At 35.2% G+C, this 26,516-nt stretch overlaps 5 protein-coding genes, 2 long non-coding RNA genes, 1 other non-coding gene and 1 pseudogene across 16 annotated transcripts; 3 read left to right on the plus strand and 6 right to left on the minus strand.

Annotated features, from left to right (window-relative positions):
* Positions 1 to 330: 330 nt before the first annotated feature.
* LOC105966603 (F-box/LRR-repeat protein At3g26922) lies at positions 331 to 2,331 on the minus strand. 2 transcript variants are annotated; one of them, XM_012991186.2, is made up of 4 exons: positions 2,157 to 2,331; positions 1,040 to 1,968; positions 797 to 934; positions 331 to 693 (listed from the first exon to the last, which is right to left on the minus strand). In XM_012991186.2, the coding sequence occupies exons 2-4, from the start codon at positions 1,913 to 1,915 to the stop codon at positions 424 to 426; spliced, it is 1,284 nt and encodes a 427-aa protein (XP_012846640.2). In that variant the 5' UTR covers positions 1,916 to 1,968; positions 2,157 to 2,331; the 3' UTR covers positions 331 to 423. The 2 variants fall into 2 exon arrangements, with proteins under 2 accessions (XP_012846640.2, XP_088676592.1); XM_088820466.1 differs by having other exon boundaries at positions 797 to 931; positions 2,157 to 2,307.
* Positions 2,332 to 3,313: 982 nt separating this feature from the next.
* Positions 3,314 to 6,428, minus strand: LOC105966610 (F-box/LRR-repeat protein At3g26922). 4 transcript variants are annotated; one of them, XM_088820467.1, is made up of 4 exons: positions 5,158 to 6,428; positions 4,038 to 5,004; positions 3,795 to 3,932; positions 3,314 to 3,682 (listed from the first exon to the last, which is right to left on the minus strand). In XM_088820467.1, exons 2-4 carry the CDS (start codon positions 4,914 to 4,916, stop codon positions 3,404 to 3,406), a joined length of 1,296 nt encoding a protein of 431 aa, XP_088676593.1. In that variant the 5' UTR covers positions 4,917 to 5,004; positions 5,158 to 6,428; the 3' UTR covers positions 3,314 to 3,403. The 4 variants fall into 4 exon arrangements, with proteins under 4 accessions (XP_088676593.1, XP_088676594.1, XP_088676595.1 ...); XM_088820468.1 differs by having other exon boundaries at positions 3,795 to 3,929; positions 4,038 to 4,969; positions 5,158 to 5,344; XM_088820469.1 differs by having other exon boundaries at positions 3,795 to 3,929; positions 5,158 to 5,307.
* Positions 5,638 to 8,336, minus strand: LOC105966609 (ATP-dependent RNA helicase DEAH13-like; annotated as a pseudogene). The gene is made up of 5 exons (XR_016032203.1): positions 8,310 to 8,336; positions 7,998 to 8,228; positions 7,846 to 7,941; positions 7,168 to 7,689; positions 5,638 to 7,085 (listed from the first exon to the last, which is right to left on the minus strand). The product of XR_016032203.1 is annotated as an ATP-dependent RNA helicase DEAH13-like (transcript).
* A 3,473-nt stretch (positions 8,337 to 11,809) lies between these two features.
* On the plus strand, positions 11,810 to 12,618 carry LOC148768940 (uncharacterized). Its single transcript, XR_016031986.1, has 2 exons — positions 11,810 to 11,962; positions 12,064 to 12,618. It is a non-coding gene; the product is annotated as an uncharacterized LOC148768940 (long non-coding RNA).
* Positions 12,619 to 13,154: 536 nt separating this feature from the next.
* LOC148768941 (uncharacterized) lies at positions 13,155 to 13,919 on the minus strand. Its single transcript, XR_016031987.1, has 2 exons — positions 13,845 to 13,919; positions 13,155 to 13,745 (listed from the first exon to the last, which is right to left on the minus strand). It is a non-coding gene; the product is annotated as an uncharacterized LOC148768941 (long non-coding RNA).
* Positions 13,920 to 14,985: 1,066 nt separating this feature from the next.
* Positions 14,986 to 17,025, plus strand: SLD5 (DNA replication protein-like protein). Of its 4 annotated transcripts, none has more exons than XM_012991194.2 (8): positions 15,070 to 15,199; positions 15,351 to 15,405; positions 15,485 to 15,682; positions 15,912 to 16,034; positions 16,183 to 16,265; positions 16,340 to 16,449; positions 16,617 to 16,692; positions 16,788 to 17,025. In XM_012991194.2, exons 3-8 carry the CDS (start codon positions 15,512 to 15,514, stop codon positions 16,885 to 16,887), a joined length of 663 nt encoding a protein of 220 aa, XP_012846648.1. In that variant the 5' UTR covers positions 15,070 to 15,199; positions 15,351 to 15,405; positions 15,485 to 15,511; the 3' UTR covers positions 16,888 to 17,025. The 4 variants fall into 4 exon arrangements, with proteins under 4 accessions (XP_012846647.1, XP_012846648.1, XP_012846643.1 ...); XM_012991189.2 differs by having other exon boundaries at positions 15,072 to 15,199; positions 15,317 to 15,405; XM_012991190.2 differs by having other exon boundaries at positions 15,074 to 15,199; positions 15,320 to 15,405.
* Positions 17,026 to 17,503: 478 nt separating this feature from the next.
* On the minus strand, positions 17,504 to 18,057 carry LOC105966607 (Ca2+-binding protein 1). The gene has a single exon (XM_012991195.2). The coding sequence runs from the start codon at positions 18,007 to 18,009 to the stop codon at positions 17,524 to 17,526; it is 486 nt and encodes a 161-aa protein (XP_012846649.1). The 5' UTR covers positions 18,010 to 18,057; the 3' UTR covers positions 17,504 to 17,523.
* A 1,870-nt stretch (positions 18,058 to 19,927) lies between these two features.
* Positions 19,928 to 20,001, plus strand: LOC148768942 (small nucleolar RNA R66). The gene has a single exon (XR_016032357.1). It is a non-coding gene; the product is annotated as a small nucleolar RNA R66 (small nucleolar RNA).
* A 614-nt stretch (positions 20,002 to 20,615) lies between these two features.
* On the minus strand, positions 20,616 to 26,187 carry LOC105966596 (uncharacterized). Its single transcript, XM_012991173.2, has 16 exons — positions 25,769 to 26,187; positions 25,004 to 25,198; positions 24,816 to 24,890; positions 24,559 to 24,726; positions 24,223 to 24,386; positions 23,847 to 24,062; positions 23,264 to 23,390; positions 22,901 to 23,089; positions 22,587 to 22,673; positions 22,260 to 22,420; positions 21,981 to 22,100; positions 21,620 to 21,845; positions 21,461 to 21,520; positions 21,202 to 21,375; positions 20,986 to 21,095; positions 20,616 to 20,906 (listed from the first exon to the last, which is right to left on the minus strand). Exons 1-16 carry the CDS (start codon positions 25,949 to 25,951, stop codon positions 20,741 to 20,743), a joined length of 2,421 nt encoding a protein of 806 aa, XP_012846627.2. The 5' UTR covers positions 25,952 to 26,187; the 3' UTR covers positions 20,616 to 20,740.
* Between the last annotated feature and the right edge of the window lie 329 nt (positions 26,188 to 26,516).

The raw sequence follows: 26,516 nt of genomic DNA on the forward strand, positions 1-26,516 counted from the left end.
TTCCGTTCCAAATTTTCAAATCCAGATTTCCGATCTTTTCGGTTTTTTTTTTTTTTTTTTTTTTTTATGTTTGAAGATATATAGAAAATAAATGGATATTCCAATTTCCGAACCTGTTAAAACTCGAAAGTAAACCTTCGTTTCTTTTTCTTAATCTCATTCCCGAAAATTTGCGAAACTGTTTGAAGATTTTAGAAATTCCAAAATATTTGGAACCAGAACGGGTTTTACGATCTCCGGAAATGTTCTAACTATCCCAAGACAAGTTCGTTTTCCGGTTTAAGTAACCTAGGAAGTTTCTGAATTTCTATCCACTTAAAATTGCTTGAATAATGAAGGAAGACATTATATTTCATCGTAAAAATAACAGTAACAAAAAATTGAAAGTTTACAAGGCTGCATAAAGCACTTCACTACTTGCAATTATAGTTTAACAACCTCAACACGAGTAACTCGACATCGTTTACATAATAATACTATTTCACGGACCTTTTCCTCGGTATCAGACGTCTTGGAATATATTATATCCATCTCCTCCAAAACTCGAGCATTCTTCAAAAGAAATTTTACCATTTCGAAATTATTCATTTTGTCTACCGTGTTAACGAACTTTATAACCTTAAGATGTGATAATAGGCATTTAGGCACTTGTAATGGTTCAACCCAAACATAGCTCTTTTTTTCTTCACTTACCTGATAACAACAAGGAAAGAAAAGGCCAAGTCAGTAAGAAGGAAATAAAACGGAGAAGCTAAAAAAAAATCGTTTTTCTTGCATCATCAACAAACAAACCTACCTCGTTGAAAATAAGGATTTCAAGATTATCAGCATTTTTGAGGAACTGTGAGACAAGGAAACAATCAGCATCCAATTCAAGTTTGGTTAAGGTAGGAAAACTTACAGTCCCCGCAAAGAATTTCGATTCTCCAGTCTGCTGAAGTAAGCACACATTATACTATAGTAAGATCACATGTCCCAGTTTACCATCACTAAAGAAAATGCACAATGAGCTGATAAAACAAATATCCAATGTTTATACCTGAGTTAGATACGATGACAAATTTAACCGTATGCTCTTGGGATTCAGGATTCCGAGCCAATCGATAAATTTCTGTATGGATCGAGAATAAAGAAAATCGTACTTCTTGTTGCTACCCTTTTCAAGATAGATCTCAGCTTCAATTAACGGTGTGGAATTGTCGACACCGTCGCATATTTGAAGATATCCAAGTGCAGGGGTATTGATGACCAACCTGCACTCATAAGATGTGGCATCACTCAAGTAAAAATGGACCGTGAGCCTTTCTATTGTGGGTGACGATATTTTATAACAAGAAAGCAACTCTTCGTCTGACTTGAGTACAAACTCCTCAAGCTGTGTACAACCAGAGAGAAGGCGAGGGAGTGACTCGTCACTTTCATATTCAACTTCAATCAGATGAAGATTCTTCAGACGAGGCAAATAAACGGTCCCCGCATCGGGGATTACACAGCAATAACTGAGCCTCAAATCGACCAGGGTCTCGCAATTGAGAAGGCACTGAGGAAGAATACGAGTACCTTCAACCCAAAGATCAAGATTTCGCACTTTTCGCATAACGGCATAGGCGATCCACGTGTCGAATTGTAAATCGGTGCATGGGAAGCACCTGGTCATGCGGAGAGTATTGATGCTTTTCGTTCTGTGTAGCAGCATAACCCTGTAGACGATGTCTACATCGTCGTCCGTTTCGAAAATTAAATCGGGGGCGTAGGCCCATAGAAACCTCCATCTTCTTGAAAGAATGCTTGTTTTTGCAGAGATCGTAGTTGGGAGAAATGAGAGAATGTGAAGGAGGACATCGTCTTGCATGCCGCTAATTCTATCGGAATTTACTGCCGCCACTGAATTCGATGACGACGTTGATGACGTCATCCTTCTCCCTCGTTCTTTGATTTTGGATTGTACCGAAGAATCGATTTCAAATTCTGAAATTGCAGATTCAATCAAGGGTATGAACACTGAGTAAATATAAAAAAAATGAACCAAATAATCGAAGTTAAAGCAGGATTTCACAATTGCGAAGTAATTAAACTGGGTACAAATCTTAACACAAATAGCTATATTGCACTATAAAGTGTTGCAAATAGGAAAAGAAAGAAAAATTAACGATCACCTGTGATGAAGATTACGAAGCAATTCGTCGGAGTGGGTTCCGATCAATTACGAGCAAATTTCGGAAACCAGCGAAACTTCTTAATCCGACGCCCAATTCAGAGAAGAAAAACCCTAATTCCCTCTTTTCAGAATTGCGGGAACAGAGGATTATGAAATATGAATTATGAGCTGACGCAATTTATTCTGTTTCTTTCTGTTATTTTGCATTTTCTTTTAGAATAAATTACAACTACACCCCTGAGGTATGATCAAATTACGAAACCCCCCTATTGTTTGGATAATTACATCTATCACCCTTACTATGAATCTTCTTACACCTCCACCCTTATGGTGTCAAATTCAACATAATCATCTAGATTCCGTGGAATCTACTCTAGTTTGTAGTCGTTTTGTGTAAAAATACAGTTTCTGATGCACCACAATCTCATATATACAAGCCAAAAAACACATTTTATGATCATTTTGCTTCAAAATGTGGAGCTCGAATGGGATAAAATGGGTGCAAAAGTGATAATATTCCATATAATAAAGAATATTCCACTAAATTTGAAACCGCACGGGTGGACATATAAGAACATTTATAGTTGATGGGTTGTTGTAATTACCCAAATAGAAGGGGATCTTTTGCAACTTACCGTTCCTCAGGGGTTGGTTGTAATTTACCCTTTCTTTTATTTCTTATTTTAGCATTTCCAACTTCCAACTAAAGAACTTAGGGTAAAAGTTGGTTCTTTTTTTTTCGCCGGTTTCGATCGAAAAAGTTTCAATTTTTCAAATCCAGATTCCCGATCCTTTCGTTTTTTTATATGTATTTGAAGATATATAGAAAATAAATGGATTTTCCAATTTCCAAACCTGTTAAAACAGGAAAGTAAACCTTCATTTCCTTTTCGTCGTCCGTTGCTTTGTCTCATTTCCCGAAAATCTGTGAAAACTGTTTGAAAATTTTAGAAATTCCAAAATATTTGGAACCCGAACGAATTATTAGATTTCGAAAATTTTGGAATTGAAATTGAAAATAGTTTAATACTTCCGAAAAAATTGGAAATTGGATCAAAGTATTTGGTTACTTCCGTATTACAATCAAGATCATTTTCCAGTTCAAGTAATCTAGGAAGTTTCTGAATTTCTATCCACTTAAAATTGCTTGAATAATGAAGGAAAACAATATATTTATTCGCAAAAACAACAGTAACAAAAAATTGAAAGTTTATAAGGCCAAATAAAGCACTTCATTGCTTACAATTATCTGTAAACAACCTTAACAAAGGTAACTGAACACTTCTTTGATGCTCGTTCAAATAATCCCATTTCATTGATCTTTTCATCGGTATCAGACGTCCCGGAATATTGTACTTCCATTTCCTCCAAAACTCGAGCATTCTTCAAAAGAAATCCTACCAATGCGAAATTATTCATTTCGTTTACCTTGAAAGCGAACTTTACAACCCTAAGATGTGATAATAGGCATTTAGGCACTTGTGGTGGTTCAACCCAAACATAGCTCTGTACTTCTTCACTTACCTGATAACAACAAGAAAAAAGCCAAAAAAAAAAAAGCCAAGTCAGTAAGAAAGAAATAAAACGGAGAAGCTAAAAAAATCGTTTTTCTTGCATCATCAACAAACAAACCAACCTCATGGAAAATAAGGATTTCAAGATTATCAGCCTTTTTGAGGAACTGCGAGACGAGGAAACAATCAGCAACCACTTCAAGTTTGGTTAAGGTAGGAAAACTTATATTCCCCGCAAAGAATTCCGAGTCTGCAGTCTGCTGAAGTAAGCACACATTACACTATAGTAAGATCACACGTCCCAATTTACCATCACTAAAGAAAATGCACAACGAGCTGATAAAACAAATATCCAACGTTTATACCTCAGATAGATACGCTGATACATTTAACCGCATGCTCTTGGGATTCAGGATTCCGAGCCAATCGATAAAATTCAGTATGGATCGACAATAAAGAAAATCGTACTTCTTGATCTTACCCTCTTCAAGATGGATCTCCGCATCAATTAACGGTGCGAATTTGCCGAAATGGTCGCATATTTCGAGATATCCAAGTGCAGGCGTATCAATAACCAACCTGCACTCGTAAGATGTGGAATCACTAAAGTGAAAATGGACCGTGAGCCTTTTGATTGTGGGTGACGATATATTATAACAAGAAAGCGAGTCTTCGTCTAACATGAGTACAAACTCCTCAAGCATTGTACAACCAGAGAGAAGGTGAGGGAGTGACTCGTCACTTTCATATCTAGCATGAATTAGATGAAGATTCTTCAGACAAGGCAAACAAATGGGCCCCGCCTCGGGGATTACACTGCAATTTGTGAGCCTCAAATCGACTAGGGTCTTGCAATTGAGAAGGCACTGAGGAAGAATACGACAACCTGAAACCCAAAGATCAAGATTCCGCACGTCTCGCATAACAGCATAGGCGATCCACGTGTCGAATTGTAACTCGGTGCATGGGAAGCACCCCGTCATGCGGAGAGTATTGATGTTTTCCGATCTGCGTAGCAGCATAACCCTGTAGACGATGTCAGAGTCTACATCGTCGTCCGTTTTGAAAATTAAATTGGGGGCGTAGGCCCATAGAAACCTCCATCTTCTTGAAAGAATGCTTGTTTTTGCAGAGATCGTAGTTGGGAGAAATGAGAGAATGTGAACGAGGACATCGTCTGGCATGCCGCTAATTCTATCGGAATTTTCTGCCTCTGGAATTGATGACGACGTTGATGACGTCATCCTTCTTCCTCGTTCTTTGATTTTGGATTGTACCGAAGAATCGATTTCAAATTCTGAAATTGCAGATTCAATCAAGGGTGTATGAACACTGAGTAAATTAGAAAAAAAAAACAAATAATGAAAGTTAAAGCAGAATTTCACAATTGCGAAGTAATTAAACTGGGTACAAATCTTAACACAAATAGCTATATTGCACTATAAAGTGTTGCAAATAGGAAAAGAAAGAAAACTTAACGATCACCTGTGATGAAGATTAGGAAGCAATTCGTCGGAGTGGGTTCCGATCAATTACGAGCGAATTTCTGAAACCAGCGAAACTTCCTAATCCGACGCCCAATTAAGAGGAGAAAAACCCTAATTCTCTCTTTTCAGAATTGCGGGAACAGAGGATTATGAAATATGAATTATGAGCTGACGCAATTTATTCTGTTTCTTTCTGTTATTTTGCCTTTTCCTTTATTTCTTACTTCAGCACTTTCATATGTTGTTAAAAACAATTTTATTCGAGTAGCACTTTTAGCATTTCCAACTAAAGAATGTTTGACAACTAAGAGTAAAAAGTCGGAACAAAAATTCTAATTTCCGCCGGTTTCGTTCCGAAAAATTCTAATTTTTGAACAATATTTTTCTTTCCAATTTTCAAAACTCGATTTTTGATTTTTTTTTTTCTTTTTTTGAAATTAGAAGTATATATATAAATAAATGGAATTTCCAAAAGTAATTTCTTTTTTTTTTTTAATACACCTATAAGCAATAAACCTCTAGAAATGCTTGCAAGTTTATACCTCTTCTTTTTACCGAAACCTTTCTTCGGAATCCGGAATCATCTCCGCCCACAGTTCCTTAAACCGAACACTTCGAAACCCGTCTTGAAACCAATCCTCGATTTCCGAAAACAATGCTTCCCGATTTTCACTCCATAACTCTCGTAGTTTCGCAAAGCCGTCAGTAACTCGCCCCTCGGTATTTAACTTATTTAATAAACTACCTACCCGTTTAACCCCCGGCAACTCGGGCTGCAAAATGATTTCAGCCTTAGTTGCCATAAATTTCCGATCATCTTTTAGGCACGGCAGAACTTGCCCTTGAAGCAGTGAATGCTAAGCAAATACAGTAACTCTAGTAAACCGATCTTCGATCGGCAAATTATGAGGCGGAAGCTCCCATAGATGCGGGCCGAAAGTCGGAGTTGACCACGAGAAGACTTGGTCAGATACAGGGTCATAGTAGGGTTTCAACCCCAAAAGTGGGGCGTAGAAAGTACACAAAGATCGAGCGTATTGAGGAAGCCAATTTGCTTTCACACTTATATAAGGTCTCTTACCTTGTAATAATTCGTTGTAGACCAAGCACTCCGGTGGACATTTGGAAGTAAATGACCGTCGATGGAGGAACCGTTTTTTTGACCATGCAAGCTTTTTGGTATCGTATTCTCTTGACTTTGACTTTTTCCTCTCCTTGTGACAAGATTGAAGCTCCTTTCATTCGTTTAGCAACTCTATCTGCCCAACCAGCAAAGATAGCCTTCCTCAGAATCTCCTTGATTTTGACTTTTTCCTCTTCATTCAGCTGAAGAGGGTTTTCATATTGCCCATGCACATTCTACATGCTCGGCGGTACCATGATTCCACGAGAACTCGTTTTCTGAATCGCTAATATTTGACTTGAAAACTAGCTGAAGAAGCTGCTTTCTCAGCTTGGACATTTCTTTCATGGTCTTTTGGTGTAAAGAATTGTCATTGCAAAAAATTTCTGGGTTTTCAGAAACTTCGAAACACTGAAGTGCGGAAGCTATGGTCAAAGCATCGCTAGTTGAGTTAGAGAAGTTCATTTTCCTCGGTTTTTCTTCTATGTCGACAACTTTTTCGTTCGAATCCTCTCTTGTACCATCTTCAATGCGCATTTGAAAGGGATTCGACAAGCTTAAAGCTGCAGCTGCTGCGACAGCGTGTGCCAAACTCGATTTGCACTCGAGCAATGTTTCGCCTTTTGCATGATCTGAATAACGGTTAAAGTATTCTGGAATGACGAGGGCTCATTGGATAGCGAGCCATGGCCTTCCCTAGAGGGGTCAACCTTCCCTTTTCGCTCAGTGCTTCTAGAACCTTCAGACAACGCTCTGCATCGATCAATGCACTCTGGTGGGGTTGGAAAAGGAAAATTTGCAACCTGCAAATACAAATAATAATATATGGTAAAAGTACAAGAAATAACTAAAATTGAATAAAAATAGAAATTATATATAACTTGCCTTGCCAATATCCATGGATTTCATTAGCAGGACAACCCCATAAACTGGCACTTTGGATATTTCAGCTTGTGTGAAATCGGGAAATGAATTACCGAAAGCTGCTGAGGAATAAAGACGATAACAGTGTCCGGGCCCAGTTCTTCCGGCTCTTCCCGCACGCTGAGCCGCAGAAGCTTTACTTATCCATTGTATATCATATGTTTCCATACTGTTCGAAGAGTTATATTTCTTGACCTTTTCTTTTCCCGTGTCGACAACATACTTTATTCCTGGAATAGTCAAAGAGGTCGGCCACATTAGTTGCTACAACGACAAGGCTTCTTCACTGCCCTCTTCAAATACACGAAGCTGTTACTTTGCAGAAAGCATGGCATGCAGCGGCAGAACACGAAGCGGGCCAGGTGAAGAGCTCTTACCTTCCTCCTCTGCATTTTTAGATTCATTTTCCGAGAAATCTTCACGATCAAAACGTTCAGTAATTTCATGGACAGAGTTCTTTTGAAATTCAAATTCCTCGCTAATCTAATCCATGTCGTTTTCTCTTGGAGGTTTCTCTTCGGAGATGGAAGAAGCCTTGTTACTTCCTTTGACTACTTTAGCGACTATCTCTCGAGAAGCTCGACGCAGTTTCTGACAGAGGTCCTCTACCTCTCTCTGCTCTGACAAATTATTAGATACCTTAGGTGTAATCATTTCTTCTTCGTCGTCTGATGAATGAAGAGACTTTTGTGGGAGTTCTAACAAAGATTTTCCAATAGACTCATTAGCAACTTCCTTGATACAGAAAGCACACCACACCCATCAGAAATAACAGGTGGACTATCACATACTTCATTTTCAGAAGATCGAACAGAGATGGACGTGTCGTTAAGGATCACCCGTTCTGCTAAACATGGTTGTAAATAACTAGCTGGTGATTGGGTTTTGTCCTCAAGTACTTCAGCGCCGTGATATGCATTTTCGGTTCTCCTCTTCGCAAAAGGCTGATCACTATCAGGCAATTGTAAACCCGCATTAGCAAACTCAACTTCTCTTCTCCTCTTTCCACGAACAGTTTCAACCTGTAGTCGATTGGGCCAACTCATGATTTACGGCATTTTTTTCTACATCCAATAGAATAATATCATACGATGAACACAAACCTGACCGACGTTCTTCGAAGACCTCATAAGTGACACATCCTCCCCAATCTTGTACTTCCTGAAAAATTAACGGTCAAACAAACGAAGCATCAAAATCCAAATTCCCTTGATCAGATTAAAATCTTAAATGAATTTTAAAGAACATTCAATCACAAAAGAAGGCCGAAAGGCAATATTCTTAATCCAACTTCTCCATGCTTTCCGATAGCAGCATTTCCTTTTCCTTCTCTTCATATACACTAAAAACTCAGATCAACCAACACCTAACACTTCAATACAACTATAAATACATATCAAGTACTCAAATCTATACTAAAATTCTCCAGAGTTCAGCTTTTATGCAACGTACCTCGAGCTTCTTCAACTTTCTTTTCCGGGATTTGCTTAATTCAGGCTTGTTCAATGTATCGAGCTTTTCAAATACCTTAAGTAAACAAACATAAAAACTCAAAGGCCGATCAAAATCAATAATCGACGCAAATCACCCGTAACCATTTCAGTGTTCACACCTGATTTTTGCCCATCCCTTTCCTTCCTTTCTTTTTCTTCCCGGACAACATGATGATATATCCACCATCATTCTCCAAACTTTTTCATCCAATTGCAAACCACAAAAGAATTTAGTAAACTACAGCCAAACAAAATACTAGCGTCGCTTGTAACGAAACAAAATTGGAAAAATTACCTCATTAAATCTGCTCCTTCGTTCAAATTCCTTGAAGGATTCATTGTTGACAACGGATCTTGTCCAGCACGCCACTCAATCGATCGGAATCTACCGGATTTGATGACGAGTGACGACGTTGATTTTTTCCTGATTTTGATTTCGGATTTTATCGAAGAATTCAATTCAAATCGTGGAGTTGCAGATTCAATCGAGGGTATAAACAACGAGTAATGCAAACAGCATAAAGTGAAACGCCATTAATTAAAGCCTAGGTTGACTAACAACTGCCATCACCATATGCTGATTAAGCTCGAGATTATCATCCAAATTACAGTAAATAATCCAATGATTATCAAATCAGTACACTAATTTGATAAGCATGAACGAATCAGAATAAGGTAAATATGAATACAAGCAAGTATATTGCACGAAAATACAGAAAATTCACAAAGCGAAGCAAAATTCGAATTCGTCGTCGTCGTGCGTTCCGATTCACCCGCGAAATTCTAGACAATAAATCTGTAAATATATGTATATGATATTGTATATATACCTAAGCCCAAATCCGAACCTACGAAACTGAAGCCCAAATGTAAAGGCCCTTTGTAACTCGAAAGATATCCAAGCCCAAATTTGATTTTACAAACAAAAAAAATAATAAATAAAAAATAAAATAAAAATTGAAGATTCACATATGTGATCATGGACAATTGGAAATTACTAATTGGTTTAATTCAGAGATTGAATTATGTAACCAATTCAATAATTATACACACACGTTTGAAGAATTTAATTTAATTAGTGCTCCACTAATAATTTCTTGTTACATTAGTGCCTAAATATTGGCCTACCACTTCTAAAAAAAATAAAACAGTAACTAATTAATTTCGCTATATAAATCAAATTATAGACAGCTGGAACAATAAGATCTACACAAGAGAAAGAAAGAAGGTAGCTAGTAAAGAAATTAACTTAATCTCATATTTTTGTTCAACTTAATTACTTTTTATTATAATCTTATTTTGAATAAATTAACAGATTTTTACGTACAAGCATATATACCATGAGGTGTGGGATCATCATCACTTTGTTTGTTCTTTGTGCTATAATCCTTGCAAGTTTTGAAGGCGGCCATGCGGAAGAAATAATGCCCGGTGCGAAAAATCGACACCTTTTACGGGAAACTAATCGATCGCCAAACAAAGGTTCCGAAGCTAACAACAACAATGGAGTTGATGATGAAGGTTCCGGAACCGACCAGAACACTCATCATTTCTTCGCAGATAGCAACGAGTACAAGCATCCGCCAATCCGTTCTCTCTAGAAACGACATACATGTGTGTCGTTTTATGTATCTATATCATGATTATTGCGATATGGGGTTGTTGTATGATATATATATATATATATATATATATATATATATATATATATATATATATATATATATATATATGTGTGTGTGTGTGCGCGCGCGCTTGTGTATGATAGGTATGTGTAAGCAAGGTTAAATTCGAGTTGCCAAAAAAATGGCACTATGAATTAATGTTGGTGTTTAATGATCTGTAATAAATCGCAATGTGTGGATTTGAATAAAAATAATGTGTAATAATGTGAAACCAATGTGTAATTAATTAAGTGTTATTCCAAGTGTTGAAATAATGGCAGGCGAAATCACGCAAACAGAATCAATATATGATGAAGAACCCTAGCTAGATCGAACAAACCCTAATTTACGAATGCAAGAAAATAAACACGTATTTATTAATAGTGGTTCGATCGAAGAAATGATCTACATGCATCCACTTTGATTTTATTTGATGATCCAAGAAGTGAGATTACAAACGTATCTTTTACTCTCGAGAACGCAACTCTCGGAGCTCTCACTATAATCAACAATGGCGATCTATGTCGAGCAACTTTTTCCCTCACTCTATTCGCTAATGAATAAAGAGAATATTATGATTCTCTCTCTCTCTCTCTCTCTCTCTCTCTCTCTCTCTCTCTCTCTCTCTCTCTCTCTCATGATGGATTCAATGTGATTACAAACAGTATAAATATCTCCGTATATGGTTTATGATGATGCGTGCAGTGACTTGTTTAAATTTCAGTCTAAAAATAAATTAACTATAATGCAAGTGAAGAATATGTTTTAAGTGTATGTAATAGTAGTATATATACAGTTAATAATAGGATATATGAAAGTTTATTCAGATATTATTGGTTGATTGTATTCCAAGTGTGATCCATTTTGTTTCCCAAGAGGGAACATACTAGAAAATATATCGTTAATCGTATGATTATCAGCACACAATTATCTTAATTAATAATTAATGGTCAATTCAACTCATCATTAATTAATTCTCAGGTGGAGCTATAGCTAGCTACCTACATTATTAGTGCTCCCTCCACTTATATCATCATCATCATCATCATATATACTCTTTCAAATTATTTTCTCCTTTAATCAATTATATGTTAATTAGTTAATTACTTAATTAGATCTTCCATTTCCATTTTATAATTATATATCTAAAATAATCTTATATTATATACATATACACAGTAAATTAATAATCTCATTTAAATAAATAGTTTTTTCTGATCCCGACTCGGTAAAAACCAACTAAATTATTAGTTCGATAATTTAATATTTCGCTAAATTAATAGAATTTTGCTAGTCACGACTATATATATATATTGACATGATTATGAGCGTGAAATTTTTAATTTACCCAAATTTTATATGGATCTGATTCATAATTATTACCACTTTGGTGGAAAAAAGATAACTATAAGGCAAATATTAAGTGCTCCACTTGTATTATCATTAGTGCTAATAAGCATTAAATTACCCCCACTAACCAAGTGGTAAATTACTACTATTTAACCAGCCAAGCTAATTTATTTACTATATATGGTCAAGTTCTGAAAGCCAATAAGATCAATAAAAATCTATAAATACAGAGAGAAAAAAAAAACACTGGTAAAGTACTAATTACTTAGAATGTGATATCATAATTTAAACTGTAATGAATTCAAGAATGTGATTAATTATCTAATATTTTATTTAATTTGTAATTACAGGTAATTGATGATACATAATGAAGATCTTGGCCATTTTCGTCGTGGGGTGTTTGTTGGTATTTGGGAAATTCGTCGAGGCTAATGAAGAAGAAATGCTTGTCGTCAAGAAGTTGAAGCTTGGTCGAAAGGAGGCTGCTAGAGCTGTGTACGAGGTTGTTCAAGGTAATAATAATAATAATAAAATAAATGTTGAAGGAAATCGATCTGAAAAAATCGTTGACAATAATGACGATGATTCGAACGAGAACGAGGATAGTTCAGAAGCAGATTCGCACCGTTTGTTTCCAGAAGAAGGGAAACCTAAATTCGTTAACCCTCCGCGTACTCGTCGCATGCCCTAATTAATTAACATGATTTCCGATAACCAACGGGACAACGATTAAGATGGTGTGTAATAAGAAGCCAAAGAAACAATCTATATATATGTTTTCAAGTATTAATTTAAATTCTGTTTGCATGGTGTGCTAGTGTGTGATTTACTTTTGCTATGTATTATGGCTTTTATGAAATGTTTATAAGTGTGGAAATTAAATTAAAATAAAGTTTGTCCTAAAATTGTTCTTGATGATGATTAATTACTATATATAATTTATGAGCATAAACTAGATTTTTCACGTGCAACTCTACAAATAAAAATCAATTAGTATTAAGACTTAAGAGTGGTTCATTATTTATATTTTACACAAAATATATAAAATTTATTTAAAAATCTTTTAATAGTAAAAAAAATAATATATCAGGTGCATCAATTTGCTTAAAAATATTGGGCCAGTTGTATTAATTTGTTTAAGTTGGGCTAAGGGAACCAAATTTCGGAATGATTAGGCCTCTTGGACTTTTCTTATCTAATTTCTTATGCCTCATAATATAAATAATTATATTAATATATAAATTATAAAGTTTAGTTTTAATAAATGTATATATTGAATTTTATATCGTATTTTATATGGTATTTTATATATATTATTAAACAAATTTTACATCACTTAAATACAAGAAAAAATATAGATGGGTTGTACTTGTTTTTAATCAAGATTAAAATATGGAAAATTAAATTGGACAATCATTTTTTAAGGTATAAAGTCAAGTTATAACAAATAGCTCATCTATATTTGAAAATTAATTATACATTATACAAAAATCGAGAAATTACACCCATCACGAACCACAAATCACATGCCGTAGCATCGCTCTGTGTTATTTTCACATTATACATTCAACCAAAAAGAAAGGAAAAAACATAAATCATACGCTAATTAACTCTCGACCGACCGTTATTTTACATGCAAGATCACACGCAATCACAAACAAGCATACAACCTAGAAAAAACGCAACGACTTTGTAAAAGAAATTACTTTACTAGAGACTCCGATTTCAAATCATGATCTCGAGTAACTTTATTCAAAAGAAACTATTAACTAAAATATATGATCATGAGTGAACTTCGTTTGTAGCACTGGGAGGAACCCTAGCCGGAACTTTACTATCACCCAAGCAATGATAACATATATTCGGACCTCCCGGAACATTCCGGTTCACTTCATTGTTACGCAGCATTCGTTTCTCCGTGTTAGCGAATTTAGGATCCGTTCGACCGATTGATCCAACAATCAAAAGAGAGGCAACGAATAAAACAACCCATGTCTTCATTGTACGTATTATATATTGAATATATAATTACCTGAAATAATAATTAAAATGTTAAAATAAAATAAAAGATACATAGTACAATATATAATTATTTCAAAATGAATAATGAACCATGCATATGAACTATTACCAAATTTTCCAATTTCTTGTCTCTCTTGTAAGTAATTTATTGCAATAGAATGGTTCCCTAAGTGGGGAGTATATATAGTGGTGATTGAAGTGCAGTGGCATAAGAAAAAGATTATTAAAATAATATATAAATATATATAAAGAGATTAAATTGAAATCATTAGTCATTAACAAATATAAACGTATGGACTAAGAAGTAATTAAATAATATTTGGAATAAAGCATCTTCCTTGTTGTTTCGCACAAAATAATATTAACTACACCTAAATGTAATGCTAACCCTTCTTTATGGTGATAATTATAATTAATAAATGTTTTAAAGGCATTATCTTCCTCCACCAAACTATTTGGAGGATTAACTAATGCTAATTGGTTCCTTTTTAATTATTAATATTATTTCTTTTGAGAAGTGTAATTTTTAAAAAAGGAGAGTGGAGGAATAAAAGTGTTCGATCGAAACCTAAAAAGCAATCATGATTGAGAAGTTTACAAGAGACAATAATATATACACCTTTTTTGTTATTTAAAAAATAATATAAAATAAATTATTATATAACATTGTTGGCCGAATTTTTGTCACCAATTTTTTTAAAAAAATAATTTATATATATATATATATATATAAAAAAAAAATCAATAAAAATAATAATAATTTAACTTATGATATATCAAATATTTAGGAAAACAAAGAACACAATTATAATTCTTTAGGCCTCGTGGTTTTTAAAATAAGATTAACCATAATAAAATTAAATAATCCTGTGAAAACATATTACATTGTTGGAACGCGTGATGTTAAATAAATAATCTTCCAATTAGTCAAAATTAGAGCCATTTTTCCACAACTAAAGGTGGCACGAAAAAATCTTACACTGACCAAAAATGCAATAAAGTTTAATTGTTTAATTATATATAAATAATTAGTCTAATTTTATCAACCGAGATCTAAAGTTTTTTTGAAAAATCGTACCAATATTGTGTGCCTCAGCCAAACCATTTTATGACTTAATTCAATTGGCGCCATTCACTATATTATGAAAGTTTTGGCGCCCATTTTATTATACTATGAAAAAAATTGGCGCCATTTCATTATCCAATTCAAACCCGGACTCTATTAAATGGGTCACGCGCTAATGATAAGAGAGGTTTGGACAGGGTTGAGGGTATATGGGCCGGATCCAAGCCCATCCATTATATATAATATTTAATTTTCAAATTATAATAATACCTTGACCTGCGTTTAACTCAGTCATTTTGCTGGCCGGAAACCGTCGCCGGAATAAGTCGGAGCTCTTCTACTATCTCTACCTCCGGTGAAATAAATATTGATTTAAGAAGTATCTCATAAAACTTCGGGTAAGCCTTTTTGAATTACGAGTTTCGAATTTGTTTGGAGAAATTCCCAATTTTATGTGTTTTTTAGTTGAATTATGGGCTTCTTATTTGCTAATTAATATTACCTAGCATTTTAAGTAGGATTAGAATCGGGTTAATTGCTGTTGCGCAGTTTGGATCCGTCGGGTTGCGGGCCGGGTCAGGCGGATCCGGAGTCCTGTAATTCGGTGCGGCGGATTTGTAATATAGCTTTTATTTTTAATTAATTCCATTTTGAAATAGCTTCTTCCTTTTCAAAATTTACAGAATCGGAGCGAAAATCGAAGTAGAGAGATGGATTCAGGTGCGGGAGAAAGCTCCGCTGCAGATGATTACGAGTCGTTGATGTCAACAACCGATGCAGAGCTGTTGAAAAGCGCGTGGCGGAACGAGAAAGCTGCGCTGGAGATTCTCAAATTCAATGAGGATTTAGTTCATAGGTCACGCCAGCAGATCCAATTGATGGTGAGATAATTTTTTATTTTTATAAATATTTCTGAATTTGTTCTTAATCGTGACTGATTTTGCTAACAAATAAATTCATGTTTTTCTTTCTGTTAGTTATGCAATAATCTGATTACTGATGTGTAATTGCACGTCGAAATATTTTTTTAATTTGTTAATATTATTTTCTTAATCCATGGCTTTGTAGTTTGAATCGATGAACTTGTCGTTTACTTGTATTTTATTTTAGGAAGAAATGGTGGACGAGTCTAGTCAAAACGGCGTTGACCCACTCACGGTGTCTCTTTACCAAATGGACTTGGATAGGACCATGTTTCTTTTGAGATCCTATCTTCGTATTCGTCTCCAAAAGGTATCGTTCATTCGGCTGTAATTTGCGGTACCTCGTATTTTGGCTATCTTGTCTTGAATATAACTGTTTTCGCTGTGACATACATTTCCCGGGCAATGAGATACTTGTCAACTGATATTGTTGTTCACTTGATAAACCTTGTGGGCAGATTGAGAAGTACGTATTCCACGTACTGAAAACTCCGGAAATATGGGCTCGACTTTCTAAACAAGAACAGAAGTTTGCTAATAGGTAGTTAGTTCCCTTTTTCCGTTTCCTTGTAAATTGTTCGTTTTCAAAACATTTGATTTAACATGTTTGCACAGGTGTGGTGAAGACTTAAAACATCACCTGGAGCAATCCGTACTCTCGAAACTGCCGGATCAATATCAATCTCATTTGAGGCAATCTGGAGCAAGCGAAGACGATGATATGGGTGAGAATGCGATTTTTATATACAACTCTCGTATTTTTAATATGTATGTTGTGGTTGAAGATAAGACATGATTTGCGATCTCTACCGCATCATATTTCTTTCTCGACACGAAAATAAGTGTATTTGAAAATGTTAAATTAATTTCCCAAATATATATTTGTATATAGTTCCAGAGCCGCAGCTGGATGGATACGTTGTCTGCAGGAGCAAGAAATATTTAGGAGCCTTCCAACTTGATGACGGGTAATTTACATATACCATCGAATCTTTCAAAGTCATTAGTTGTTTTGATAAATAACATTATTGCTAATATTTCGATGATTCGACAAATATTACAGGGGAGAAGAGCCTGTTAACATTGAAGCTGATGATTTATATGCTTTACCATACAAGTCTATAAAGCCACTTGTCGAGAGTGGCCAAATTGACCTCGTTTGACTCCCGTAACAAGGGCAATATCTTGTAAGTTTGACCCCCAAAAAAAAAATCGAAATCTTGTAAGATCAAGAAAATTATCGAAACAAACTATGTTATGTTGGATCAATCGGGCCGTGTTAATCAGATTTCCTCTTCTTTCTTGCTTGATTGCCTAAATTATCCTCTGTTTTCTTGATCATCAAGAAGACTAAGGTAGTCAACTTGTTTTCCTCAGTTTATTTACGTGTGAAATACATTCGATACATGATCACCGTTTACACATTCATATTCGTGTATGTGAACGTTTTCGGAAAATTTGATGCTTGCTAACCCCTCAAACATACCAAAAGCCAATAAAATTGCAACTTTTCATTGACTTTCTTCAAATATTTCAAGATTCTACCAATTCCAATTGTATGAACCTAGATTATAATACAGACAAGACTTAGCATGGCCTTTGCAGCATGGCCTGTGCTAATTCATTACAAAATTATTATCTAGAATCATCCAATATTTAATTAAAAATTAAACAAGAAACAAAAAATCATCCACCCCAAAACAAAGTTATTTTTTTTAATATATATATATATATATATATATATATATATATATATATATATATATATATATATATATATATATATATTTTCATGATCATCAAACAGCCAAAATCTTGAGCAAACCCTCGAAAGTGACGCCACCATTTTCGTCACCACCAGCCAATTTAATCATGGCAGTGACGTCATCATCGCGGGCCTCAAGCCCGGCCCGATTCAAATAGCTCTTCAAATCTTCATGCCCAACTTTGCCATCTCCATCTTTATCCATAGCCCTAAAAGCATCCTCCATCAAATCAAATCTCCCATTTTTACCCTTGCCACCATTCAACAACAACACCCTCTCGAATTCATCGTACTCCACGAACCCGTCCTTGTTGGAATCCGCCGCCCATATCATCGACCCGATTGCATCCTCGTCGGAGGATCCATGACCCGACAACCCGCCGTAGAACGTCCGGAGATCGTCGCGGCTGATCCTCCCGTCGCCGTCGACGTCGAGCACGTCGAACGCCGACCGTAGATTTGATTTCGGAGCGGCTCTTTTGTTGCCGTTTTCCAATATGCTGCTTCCAGTTGGACACATTATTTCTTTTTTTTTTCCTTTTTTTAGAGAGAGAAACAGAGAATGTAGAGAGAGAGAGAGATGAGAGAGAAGGAAATGCAAAATTGGCTGCCACAAAGAGAAGGGATGGAGGGGTTCAAGTATTTATAGAGGGGGGTTTTGGGGTCAAATGTTTGTCAACCAAGTTTTTATTTTTAACTTTTTATTTTTAAATTTAAATAATTGTTTGATTTGTTCACATGTTGCAAAACATATGTGTGAAAGGCGTATGTGATGACGTCGTCCCAGAATTGGGACTACTGGTCTCTCAATAAATGGGGGCCCACATTTGATTTTACAACCATTTGACTCAAAGTACTACATTTTGGGCCTTTACTTTTTCATTTTTGTATTTTTGTTCCTCAATTTTATTTATTTTTTATTTAGTTTGGAAAGTCGGGTATTTCTTCTTAAGAAACAATTCAACGCGTAGTCGACATCCATTCCAATTAAATTCATCTGATGTAATCTCACTGAATGTGCGTAGCATAGAAATAATTGAATCGGATGAATTGCGTCGACAACCATTCAAATTAAATACATCTGATGTAACCTTCATCGAGTGTGCGTAATATAGAAATACTCGAATTGGATAAATCGCGTTGACAACCATTCCAATTAAATCCACCTGATGTAACCTTCACTGAATGCGCATAGCATAGAAATAATCGAATCGGATAAATCACGTCGAAAACTATTCCACGTTGTATAATTTTTATCGGGTGTAGTATACAAATAACTGAATTGGATAAATGGTGACTTAGCTGGAAATAATTATTGTTGATCTTTAATTAGCAAAGACCAAAATAGGCTTAATAATAATTGAGTGAGGGTATATTTCACTTTCTTAATGTTACCAAAACCTCTATCATTCTTTCTTTTAAAGAACGATTGTTACTAAAAGCTATAAGGACCACTTGTTTTTGTTCCTTTGTGAGAGATATTGTACCTCCATTTCTAATGGTTTTGAAATTTTGACTTTTTCAAACCTGGGAATCTTTTCCCGATACTCGTATACTGTTTAGTGGTGGAAATCGGCCGAATCGAATCCAAAGCAACATTTTCAGAAAAAAAAAAAAAAAAAAAAACCAATTCCACATTCGATATATATTTTTTTTAATTGGAATAAAAAGACTTATTTCAAATCAAAAATACAAATAAAAATCGAAATTGACAGAATTCGAAAGTTAGATATTTTGTTCATAATGTACATGATAATATGCTTAAATTACGACCATCCCTGAGAAAATGTCAAATTACGAAACACCACCTCGTAATTGAGTAATTACAAGATTTACAACTGCATGTTATAAAATCGATAGAAAACAAAATCTCAACTTGGGCTAAATTAAAAGCCCAATCATGGGGCAACTATTATAGCCCATTGGCCCAGTTAAAACCAAACCCTAGCTCTAGCTTCAGAAACTATTTAAATCAAACCAAGGCAGCTTATAAAAATCCGTTCTTTGCTTATCTCACTCTAGAAACACTATCAAAACTGTCGAAATTTATTTTAGAATTTTCAGATGATAGGTATAATTTGTTGTTTCTGTTCTTCTCTGTCTCACAGCACACACACGCAACCAAAATTGGCGAATTTATTTGTTAAAAAAAGTCATGATTAATAAAGGGCTCTGCCTCTGAAAGAAATTCCTATTTGATATCGTAATTAGGGATTTCGAGGTGATATATGCGTACAGTTATTTCTGTATGTATATATTGCTGATGTGGCGAATAAATATTTGCAGTAAGTTGAGTCGCTTCGCCTCAGTGTTTTTCCAGGCGCAGTGAATAATCTCACTGCTAAATCCACTTTAATTTATTTTATTTTATTTCTTTTCCATTATTTTTTTATTAATCCTGAACAAAACAAAATTTGAGTTTGGGGGTGTTTTTATATTCCAGTGATGATTAAATCTTTGAGACCTGATTGTCTAATTTGATGACAAATTATAAGCAAATTTCTCTGAGGATTAAATACCCTTTTCTACTATCATTTTCGGATTTTTATATTTATTTATTTCGGATATTAGCAACATAATGTTAAAGAAATTGGATGAATAATAATAAACAAAAATAATAAGAATTTTTCTTAAATTGTTAATATTTAATAAATATGTAATTAATGTTTAGCGAAATATGAGAATATCTAAAGATATGAGATTTATTATTGAGGGGAAAGTTGGAATTGATTGGAAAAGATTACGAAATCACTCTCGGGTGTTGTTTGGCTAAATTTAGAAGTTATTAAAAATGGATTATAAGATGTTTAATACATTTTATAATTGGCTAAATTTCGGATTGAAATTTTAATAATTCAAATAAGTATTCAAACAATTTTAAAATCAATTTTAAAAATAAACTTAGGCAAACAGCCTTTTAATTGTACTTGTAACTAAGTAAAAATAAAATCCTGAGAATTATTACTTTTGGAAGAAGTTGAAAGTTATAATTGAGAAAAATCAAAATCAAAATCAAAATTATGTGCAAATTCTTTTTTTTCTTCTCCAAATTATGGATCAAAATGGACATAATCCAAAACTACCCCCCCTACGCATTTTATAATCGACAAAGTAAATACAACAGACTTAATAGAGAATTGAACTTTTTCTGTGTAAAATTTATAAGAATCTTTACTAAAAAAAATAAAAAAAATTTATAAGAATTTTACAGTTCAAATTATCCTATTGAGAAAAAGGAGAAGTTAACGAAATCAGCGTGCCGGAGATGCAAAAAAGATAACTGCGAAATACACAAAAAACCCGGCTAAAAGAATTCCTGCGTATATGTAATTTTGCGAAGAGTGCGTCGGGAATTTGTATTGAATACTACAGCATTTCATCTTCTCCCTTTCACTCGTCAAAACGTGCTGCACATACCTGCATTGTAAAAAATACATGACACATATATACGATAATAATATTCAAATTATAGTAGCAAAATAGCCTGGAAACTTACTGCTGAGTGAAAATCGAGCTTTGAAAAATCTCTGAACTGTTTAAATGTGCATCTTGCAATCGATGATCATATAACATGGAGGATAGGTCAACAAGCTGTTCCTCGAGGCTCTGTGTTAATAAAGGGGTATAGATAAAATAATCAAGATAACAAGTATGTAATTATATATAACACATAATAATTGTTGTATTTATATACTAGAAGGAAAAGACTTACATCCAAGTATTTTTCCAATCGTTCAACTAACTCGTGTGGGAATGGTTCTGGCAAGTTGGTTTTCTTCTTGTAGAACTTCTCCACCCAAAGCTCGGTGCTCGATTTGTTCTTCTTACCCTTCACTGGTTCTCCCAGAGGAGTTTTCAGATGTTCTGCAGCAAAGGCTTGAACAGCCTGGTAAACAAGATATTAATTATCAAGTACTTAAATAAACTTTTACGAAAAAAATAAATAAATAAGCTGAATGATATTGAATCACCTCTGATGTAACTCGGATTCGATGGAGGGCTGAATGAACACGAGCATATACTATATTCCTCTGTACAATCAAACCAATTACATTTAGCCATTTGCTGACACACACACACACACACACACACAACTAAGAGATAAGGGAATAGAGAGACGAAAAGTTTACCAGGGCAACATCACGAAGCAATTGACTGATTTGAGAAGTGTTTGAAAACGGGCCAAATGGATGACAACCAGCGGCCAAGAGCCAGTTGACCATATGCCGTTCGTGAACATGAGAAGCCTTTTCGTATGGAGCACTCAACCCACCCACAACAGATGCTAGTCCGGCCAATATATGGCGCTGCGCTTGTGACGGTACAGCATGTCTTCTCTCTAACTCGGATACGTAACTGTTCAATAGAGAAAGGAGATAAGGAATTTTGAGAATGTCGGATGTAGGTTCAATGGGGTCATTGTAATCAATTACACTACCAAAGAACCCGAACAAACGTGTAAAGCTAGGACATGGTTATCGCCGCACTTACCTTAGAGGTATCTTCTCACTTTTATGTTGAAGCACAATAACTACATCGTTACTCGTCCATACAAGACTGTCATCTTCCATCATAAGGTGTTGATCAACATCAGCCAGTGATAGAACAAAGCTGCAATATGTATAGTTCGTCACTTTGTAATAATAGAAATACTAATGCAAGAAATAAATTATGCTTTTAGCATCATCAAACTTTCTACTGCATCACAATATTAATTGAGGACTTATCAAGTAAATTAATCATGAAATTAGAGAGGTTGAAGTTGCTCACACTGGCACAACCCTAGTTCCATAAGTTCGGTACACGTTTCCCTGTTTCTTTTTTTCCGAACTTTTCTTCCTATCCTTCTGATTCCTCGAACCATAAGATGCCCAAAGAGGTTTATGCTTTAGTATGGAATCATCAGTCCCATCAGAATCCTCCATCCAGTCCTGGAAATAAACTAAACATTAAGGTCAAAGTAGTAGGAGGAATGCGGAAAAAAAGACTACCACCAACAAGTGCATGCAAGCAAGGAAAGAGATAGCTAGTGGGTACATTCTTACAAATGGTCTGCCAACCATAACGCATGAATGTTCCATAAATAGTTCAACCAACCTGACGAAGGAAAAATTTACTCGAAAGATCTGGGTCAGACACCTCAAGTAAACCTGCTGCAAGCACATCGGCAGATCGTTCCATCTCCTGCATTAAAGATGTTTTAGTGATTAAATCAAATAACATTTAGTTTAGTAATCTAAACTAAAAGTTTGACTTAGAAGCAATAAGAAGTTGCTACTTTTCAGTTGAAAGAAATCATAATGGACTTCACATCAGCGGTAAACCCTTAAATATTACTGTTAGATGAAACCATCAGGTAGTATTTATCAACTTGGCAGATCAGCTAGAACAGTAGATGAAAACGGAAGTACCTCCTTAAGAATAGCACCATCCAGATATGTCTTTGTATGAACATGAAAGCGTCCATCCTTCTTGGTTTCTTGAAGAGAATGACTCCTCATTGCTTTTGAGACAGCAATGGACAACTTTTCGTGGCGATGCAGTGCATGTGAACCTCCGACAATTACAACTTCCTGCCCTTGGTGGACCATCTTCTTAACCTGAAGAAAAACAAGCAATGCAAAATAAGTATACTCCTACTATGGCAATATGTCCAACTTACAGAACAATGAATAATCCAATAAACCAATTTTCTTGAGTTTCTGTTGACCTATAAAAATGATAACCTAAATAAAGAAACCAAAAGGCAAGAATCGATATCAAGGAGATTTAACCTCAGCTTCGATTGCTTCGACGTCTATACTGTAATTGTGGCCTTTATCCATGATATTGTACCGATTATGATTCTGGAGGACAATAATAGGTACAAGTAACCTAGTAGTCATGTCAACAGTTTCATACCTGTTCCAAAGAGCAAGAACTTCATCACTTGAATAAAAAAAGGCACGAACACCGACGAGAACCACACAGACAGAAGCATCAAGATTCACTATTAATGAGGAAAACAAGATATAACTAGCAATGTAGAAAGATGGGAGAGAGTTGCAGAGACTGAATATAAACGAGACAATGAAAAGATGAAAATAACGCATAAAGGAGGCAAGAGGACTTTCCAGGCAATATGAATACATTAAATAGTGCAAGGATGTATTTATTTGACATAGATTGAATTATAATAACAGCAATTGCTGCTCAGTAATTATCAATTAACTTCATCGGGAGAAATGATATGTTGGCAAGGTGATAATTACAAGAGCATACCTAACATATTGGGTTCTAACTTCTCATACAGTAGTAGGCTAAGAAAATAATGTCTAACATATCGGGTTTTCCTACAGTACGATAAGACAACCATACCTAACATCTGGGGCTATAACATGCTCTACTGTAGTTGCAACCACTGCAGCAAGTTTTCCGACAAAAGTGTCACGGGTAGATTGTTCATTACTTTCCCCTGGTCTAGGAAACACCACATTTTGCAATCGTGGTAATGTTTTAGGATTAACACTTCCTTCTTCAGTTTCAATCTTCCCATACGTACAAGGTCCAGCAGAGAGGTCAAGCACAACAAATCTGGGTATTGTGATCAAACAACATCAGAAAATTTGGAAACACAAAAGCAGAAGTAACTAAAAGACAAGTACATTTTGTTATTCTGGCAAAAACATCATTTACGGGTCAGATTAACTTGAAGCTGAGTTCCATCTGCCTTATAATCCTAAATTCATCTTACCTGCCAGATCCGAGCCAAATCTGAGATGCACCTCCTCCATTATACCGATACCGATATATGTAATCCCCCTCTTGTTTCTTCATATCCTCTTCACTTAGTGGTGGGATCTTTTCGTACATTAAACTATCAAGATCAAGCTCCTTGTTTCTAGGATCTATTCGCGTCTGCAAATAAGCACAACGAATATCGGCTTTCGGTAAACCCAAGATTCTATGAAGATTAATTACTACAAGCAGTTCATCACTATCAAATTAACTTCGCAGATAACATAAGAATCAACATTTGAATGACTACTGATCTTCGACAGTGTGGGGAGCTAAGGTTGGCATAACTGACCTTATCAAAATTAACGACAAAAATAGCAGTTGGCCTAGGCCGGTCCATTTCTTCAGCAGGGAACCCCGCATTTTCGACATCGAAAAGGTAAGAGTAAAGCTTCTCAAATTCTGGTTCAACAGCTGTCGCTTCCACCTCAAACAAAGGAACTTCCCTTCCAAAATCTGCCTGTAAGCTATAAAGTTAATCAAACTTCCATATAAACACCAGAAAATAACAACCCTCTTTGGAGAGCCAAAATATGCATATGCAGTTACCTCTCTAGCGCTGCCAGCTGGAGCCATAGCTGCTTTCACTGCTTTCTCCAATGCTATAAGCTCTGCCTGTCCAATCTGCAGGGAAAATGGAAAATGGACCATGGATTAAATTGCCAAAATTGATAACGAAATCGACACACACATACACACACACACACATATATATAAGGAGAAACTGATAGGCTTACCGGGAATGCATTAAATACTACATGATGTTCAATGTCAAGGTGCTGGCCAGTCTCTAAGCATGAAGGTCTGTGAGTGGGAAAGCCAACTCTCAGAAACTCATCCAATTTTTGAGAATCTACACTATACCTATAGCCTCCATCACCATTGAAACCAACAAGAACAACATTTACTTCAAGAGGGACTTGAAACGGAACCTGGAAGAGAGCTAATGATGTAAGAACAAATCAACGAAGAACATGTTCCAACAATATATTTTAAACTTTTAATTCTTTCATATGTCAGACTACGGAGTTCTTTTTTTTATTATTCCAAGTTAGAAGAAAAGAAATCCACAAAACTAACACAGCTATAAATATTCTTTTCTCGTGCATTCGCTTAAAAAGTGAAAATGATGAGGTCCTTGAAGTATTTATTAAGATAACTCATAAACACAACCATAAACGCAATCAATTTCTGTAAACACCGTTTACCAGAACTCTTAAATTTACAAGGTTGATGCAATTTCAACACTTGAAACAAACTCATTATTGATAAATGAAGAAGAGAATAAGATAAAAAGGCATTTACAGTCTGAATTCATATAAACCAATAAAATGAAAGCCACAGGAACCAAAATTTACTGCAGCAGAACAAGCATTTCAAAACTTCAGTTACCAATTCCTCATCAAAATGAAAAACAATCACAGTCCAAAACAACACTATTATCGTATCTAATAACACACACACACAAACACGTGCGGGTGTGTGTATTGTGCGATTTGTACCTCAGCGCGACTGTGGAGCATTTGACGAAGATCAGATCGAACGGAATTCTTGACATCGTGAAACGCCCCATGGTGCCACGTAGGATGCCCTGGGTCTCTACGGTACGCCTGCGGCGCAGATTCTACACATATCAAGCTCAATAAAACTCCCAACAAACAGTACGGAATTTTAATCCGCTTCATACTTCACGGAAAATTAAAAAAAAAAAATTGAAAAAGAAATGCAACAAAATTCAGCAATTTCTCTTCGTTGCAACACTTTTCTATTGCTTAATTTAATCTTAATTATTGAATTGAATCGTCTTCTCCGTTTCCCTTCAGCATATTTCGCTGAGTTCTCACTTTGAGGAGTCGATTGACTCAGAGTACTGAAGCTGATTTCCAGAAATGCCCCTCGTTATTCGGGTCGTTTGTCGGGTTTGGGCTGGGCCTTTTTTGGCTCGAGCTCAAGCGGGCCGAGCTTTTCGAACTCGAGCCCGAACCCGAGCCTGAGCCCATTTTGTGTAATTTTTTTTTTTATTTTTTTTTTATTGATATTATTAGAATTTCATTATTATAAATTATAACAAAAAAATTAGAAATAAACAATATGACCTATAATTTTTTTTTTAACATTTATATGAATTTATTATTCAATTTTATATTAATTATATTTAAAAAGGATAATTAAAACTTTTGTCGAGCCGGCCTAGCTCATTTACACCCCGATTATCAACTCTTAAAACACTTTGTCAGATGTATAAGTGGA

The sequence above is a fragment of the Erythranthe guttata genome, chromosome 7, assembly GCF_056151865.1.
Source record: "Erythranthe guttata isolate IM_541 chromosome 7, IM_541, whole genome shotgun sequence".
In the NCBI taxonomy this organism is placed as follows: domain Eukaryota; kingdom Viridiplantae; phylum Streptophyta; class Magnoliopsida; order Lamiales; family Phrymaceae; genus Erythranthe; species Erythranthe guttata.

Bases quoted from the DNA above. Each gene is read 5' to 3' on its own strand.
- LOC105966603 (XM_012991186.2), bottom strand. From the start codon at position 1,915: ATGACGTCATCAACGTCGTCATCGAATTCAGTGGCGGCAGTAAATTCC. The intron at 935-1,039 runs GTATAAACATTG...TGCTTACTTCAG, and splicing joins TGTCATCGTATCTAACTCAG to CAGACTGGAGAATCGAAATT. The intron at 694-796 runs GTAGGTTTGTTT...TGTTGTTATCAG, and splicing joins AAATCCTTATTTTCAACGAG to GTAAGTGAAGAAAAAAAGAG.
- LOC105966610 (XM_088820467.1), bottom strand. From the start codon at position 4,916: ATGACGTCATCAACGTCGTCATCAATTCCAGAGGCAGAAAATTCCGAT. The intron at 3,933-4,037 runs GTATAAACGTTG...TGCTTACTTCAG, and splicing joins TATCAGCGTATCTATCTGAG to CAGACTGCAGACTCGGAATT. The intron at 3,683-3,794 runs GTTGGTTTGTTT...TGTTGTTATCAG, and splicing joins AAATCCTTATTTTCCATGAG to GTAAGTGAAGAAGTACAGAG.
- SLD5 (XM_012991193.2), top strand. From the start codon at position 15,512: ATGGATTCAGGTGCGGGAGAAAGCTCCGCTGCAGATGATTACGAGTCG. The intron at 15,683-15,911 runs GTGAGATAATTT...ATTTTATTTTAG, and splicing joins GCCAGCAGATCCAATTGATG to GAAGAAATGGTGGACGAGTC. The intron at 16,266-16,339 runs GTAGTTAGTTCC...ATGTTTGCACAG, and splicing joins GAACAGAAGTTTGCTAATAG to GTGTGGTGAAGACTTAAAAC.
- LOC105966607 (XM_012991195.2), bottom strand. From the start codon at position 18,009: ATGTGTCCAACTGGAAGCAGCATATTGGAAAACGGCAACAAAAGAGCC.
- LOC105966596 (XM_012991173.2), bottom strand. From the start codon at position 25,951: ATGAAGCGGATTAAAATTCCGTACTGTTTGTTGGGAGTTTTATTGAGC. The intron at 25,199-25,768 runs GTACAAATCGCA...GCTCTCTTCCAG, and splicing joins TGCTCCACAGTCGCGCTGAG to GTTCCGTTTCAAGTCCCTCT. The intron at 24,727-24,815 runs GTAACTGCATAT...TATAGCTTACAG, and splicing joins CAGCTGGCAGCGCTAGAGAG to GCAGATTTTGGAAGGGAAGT.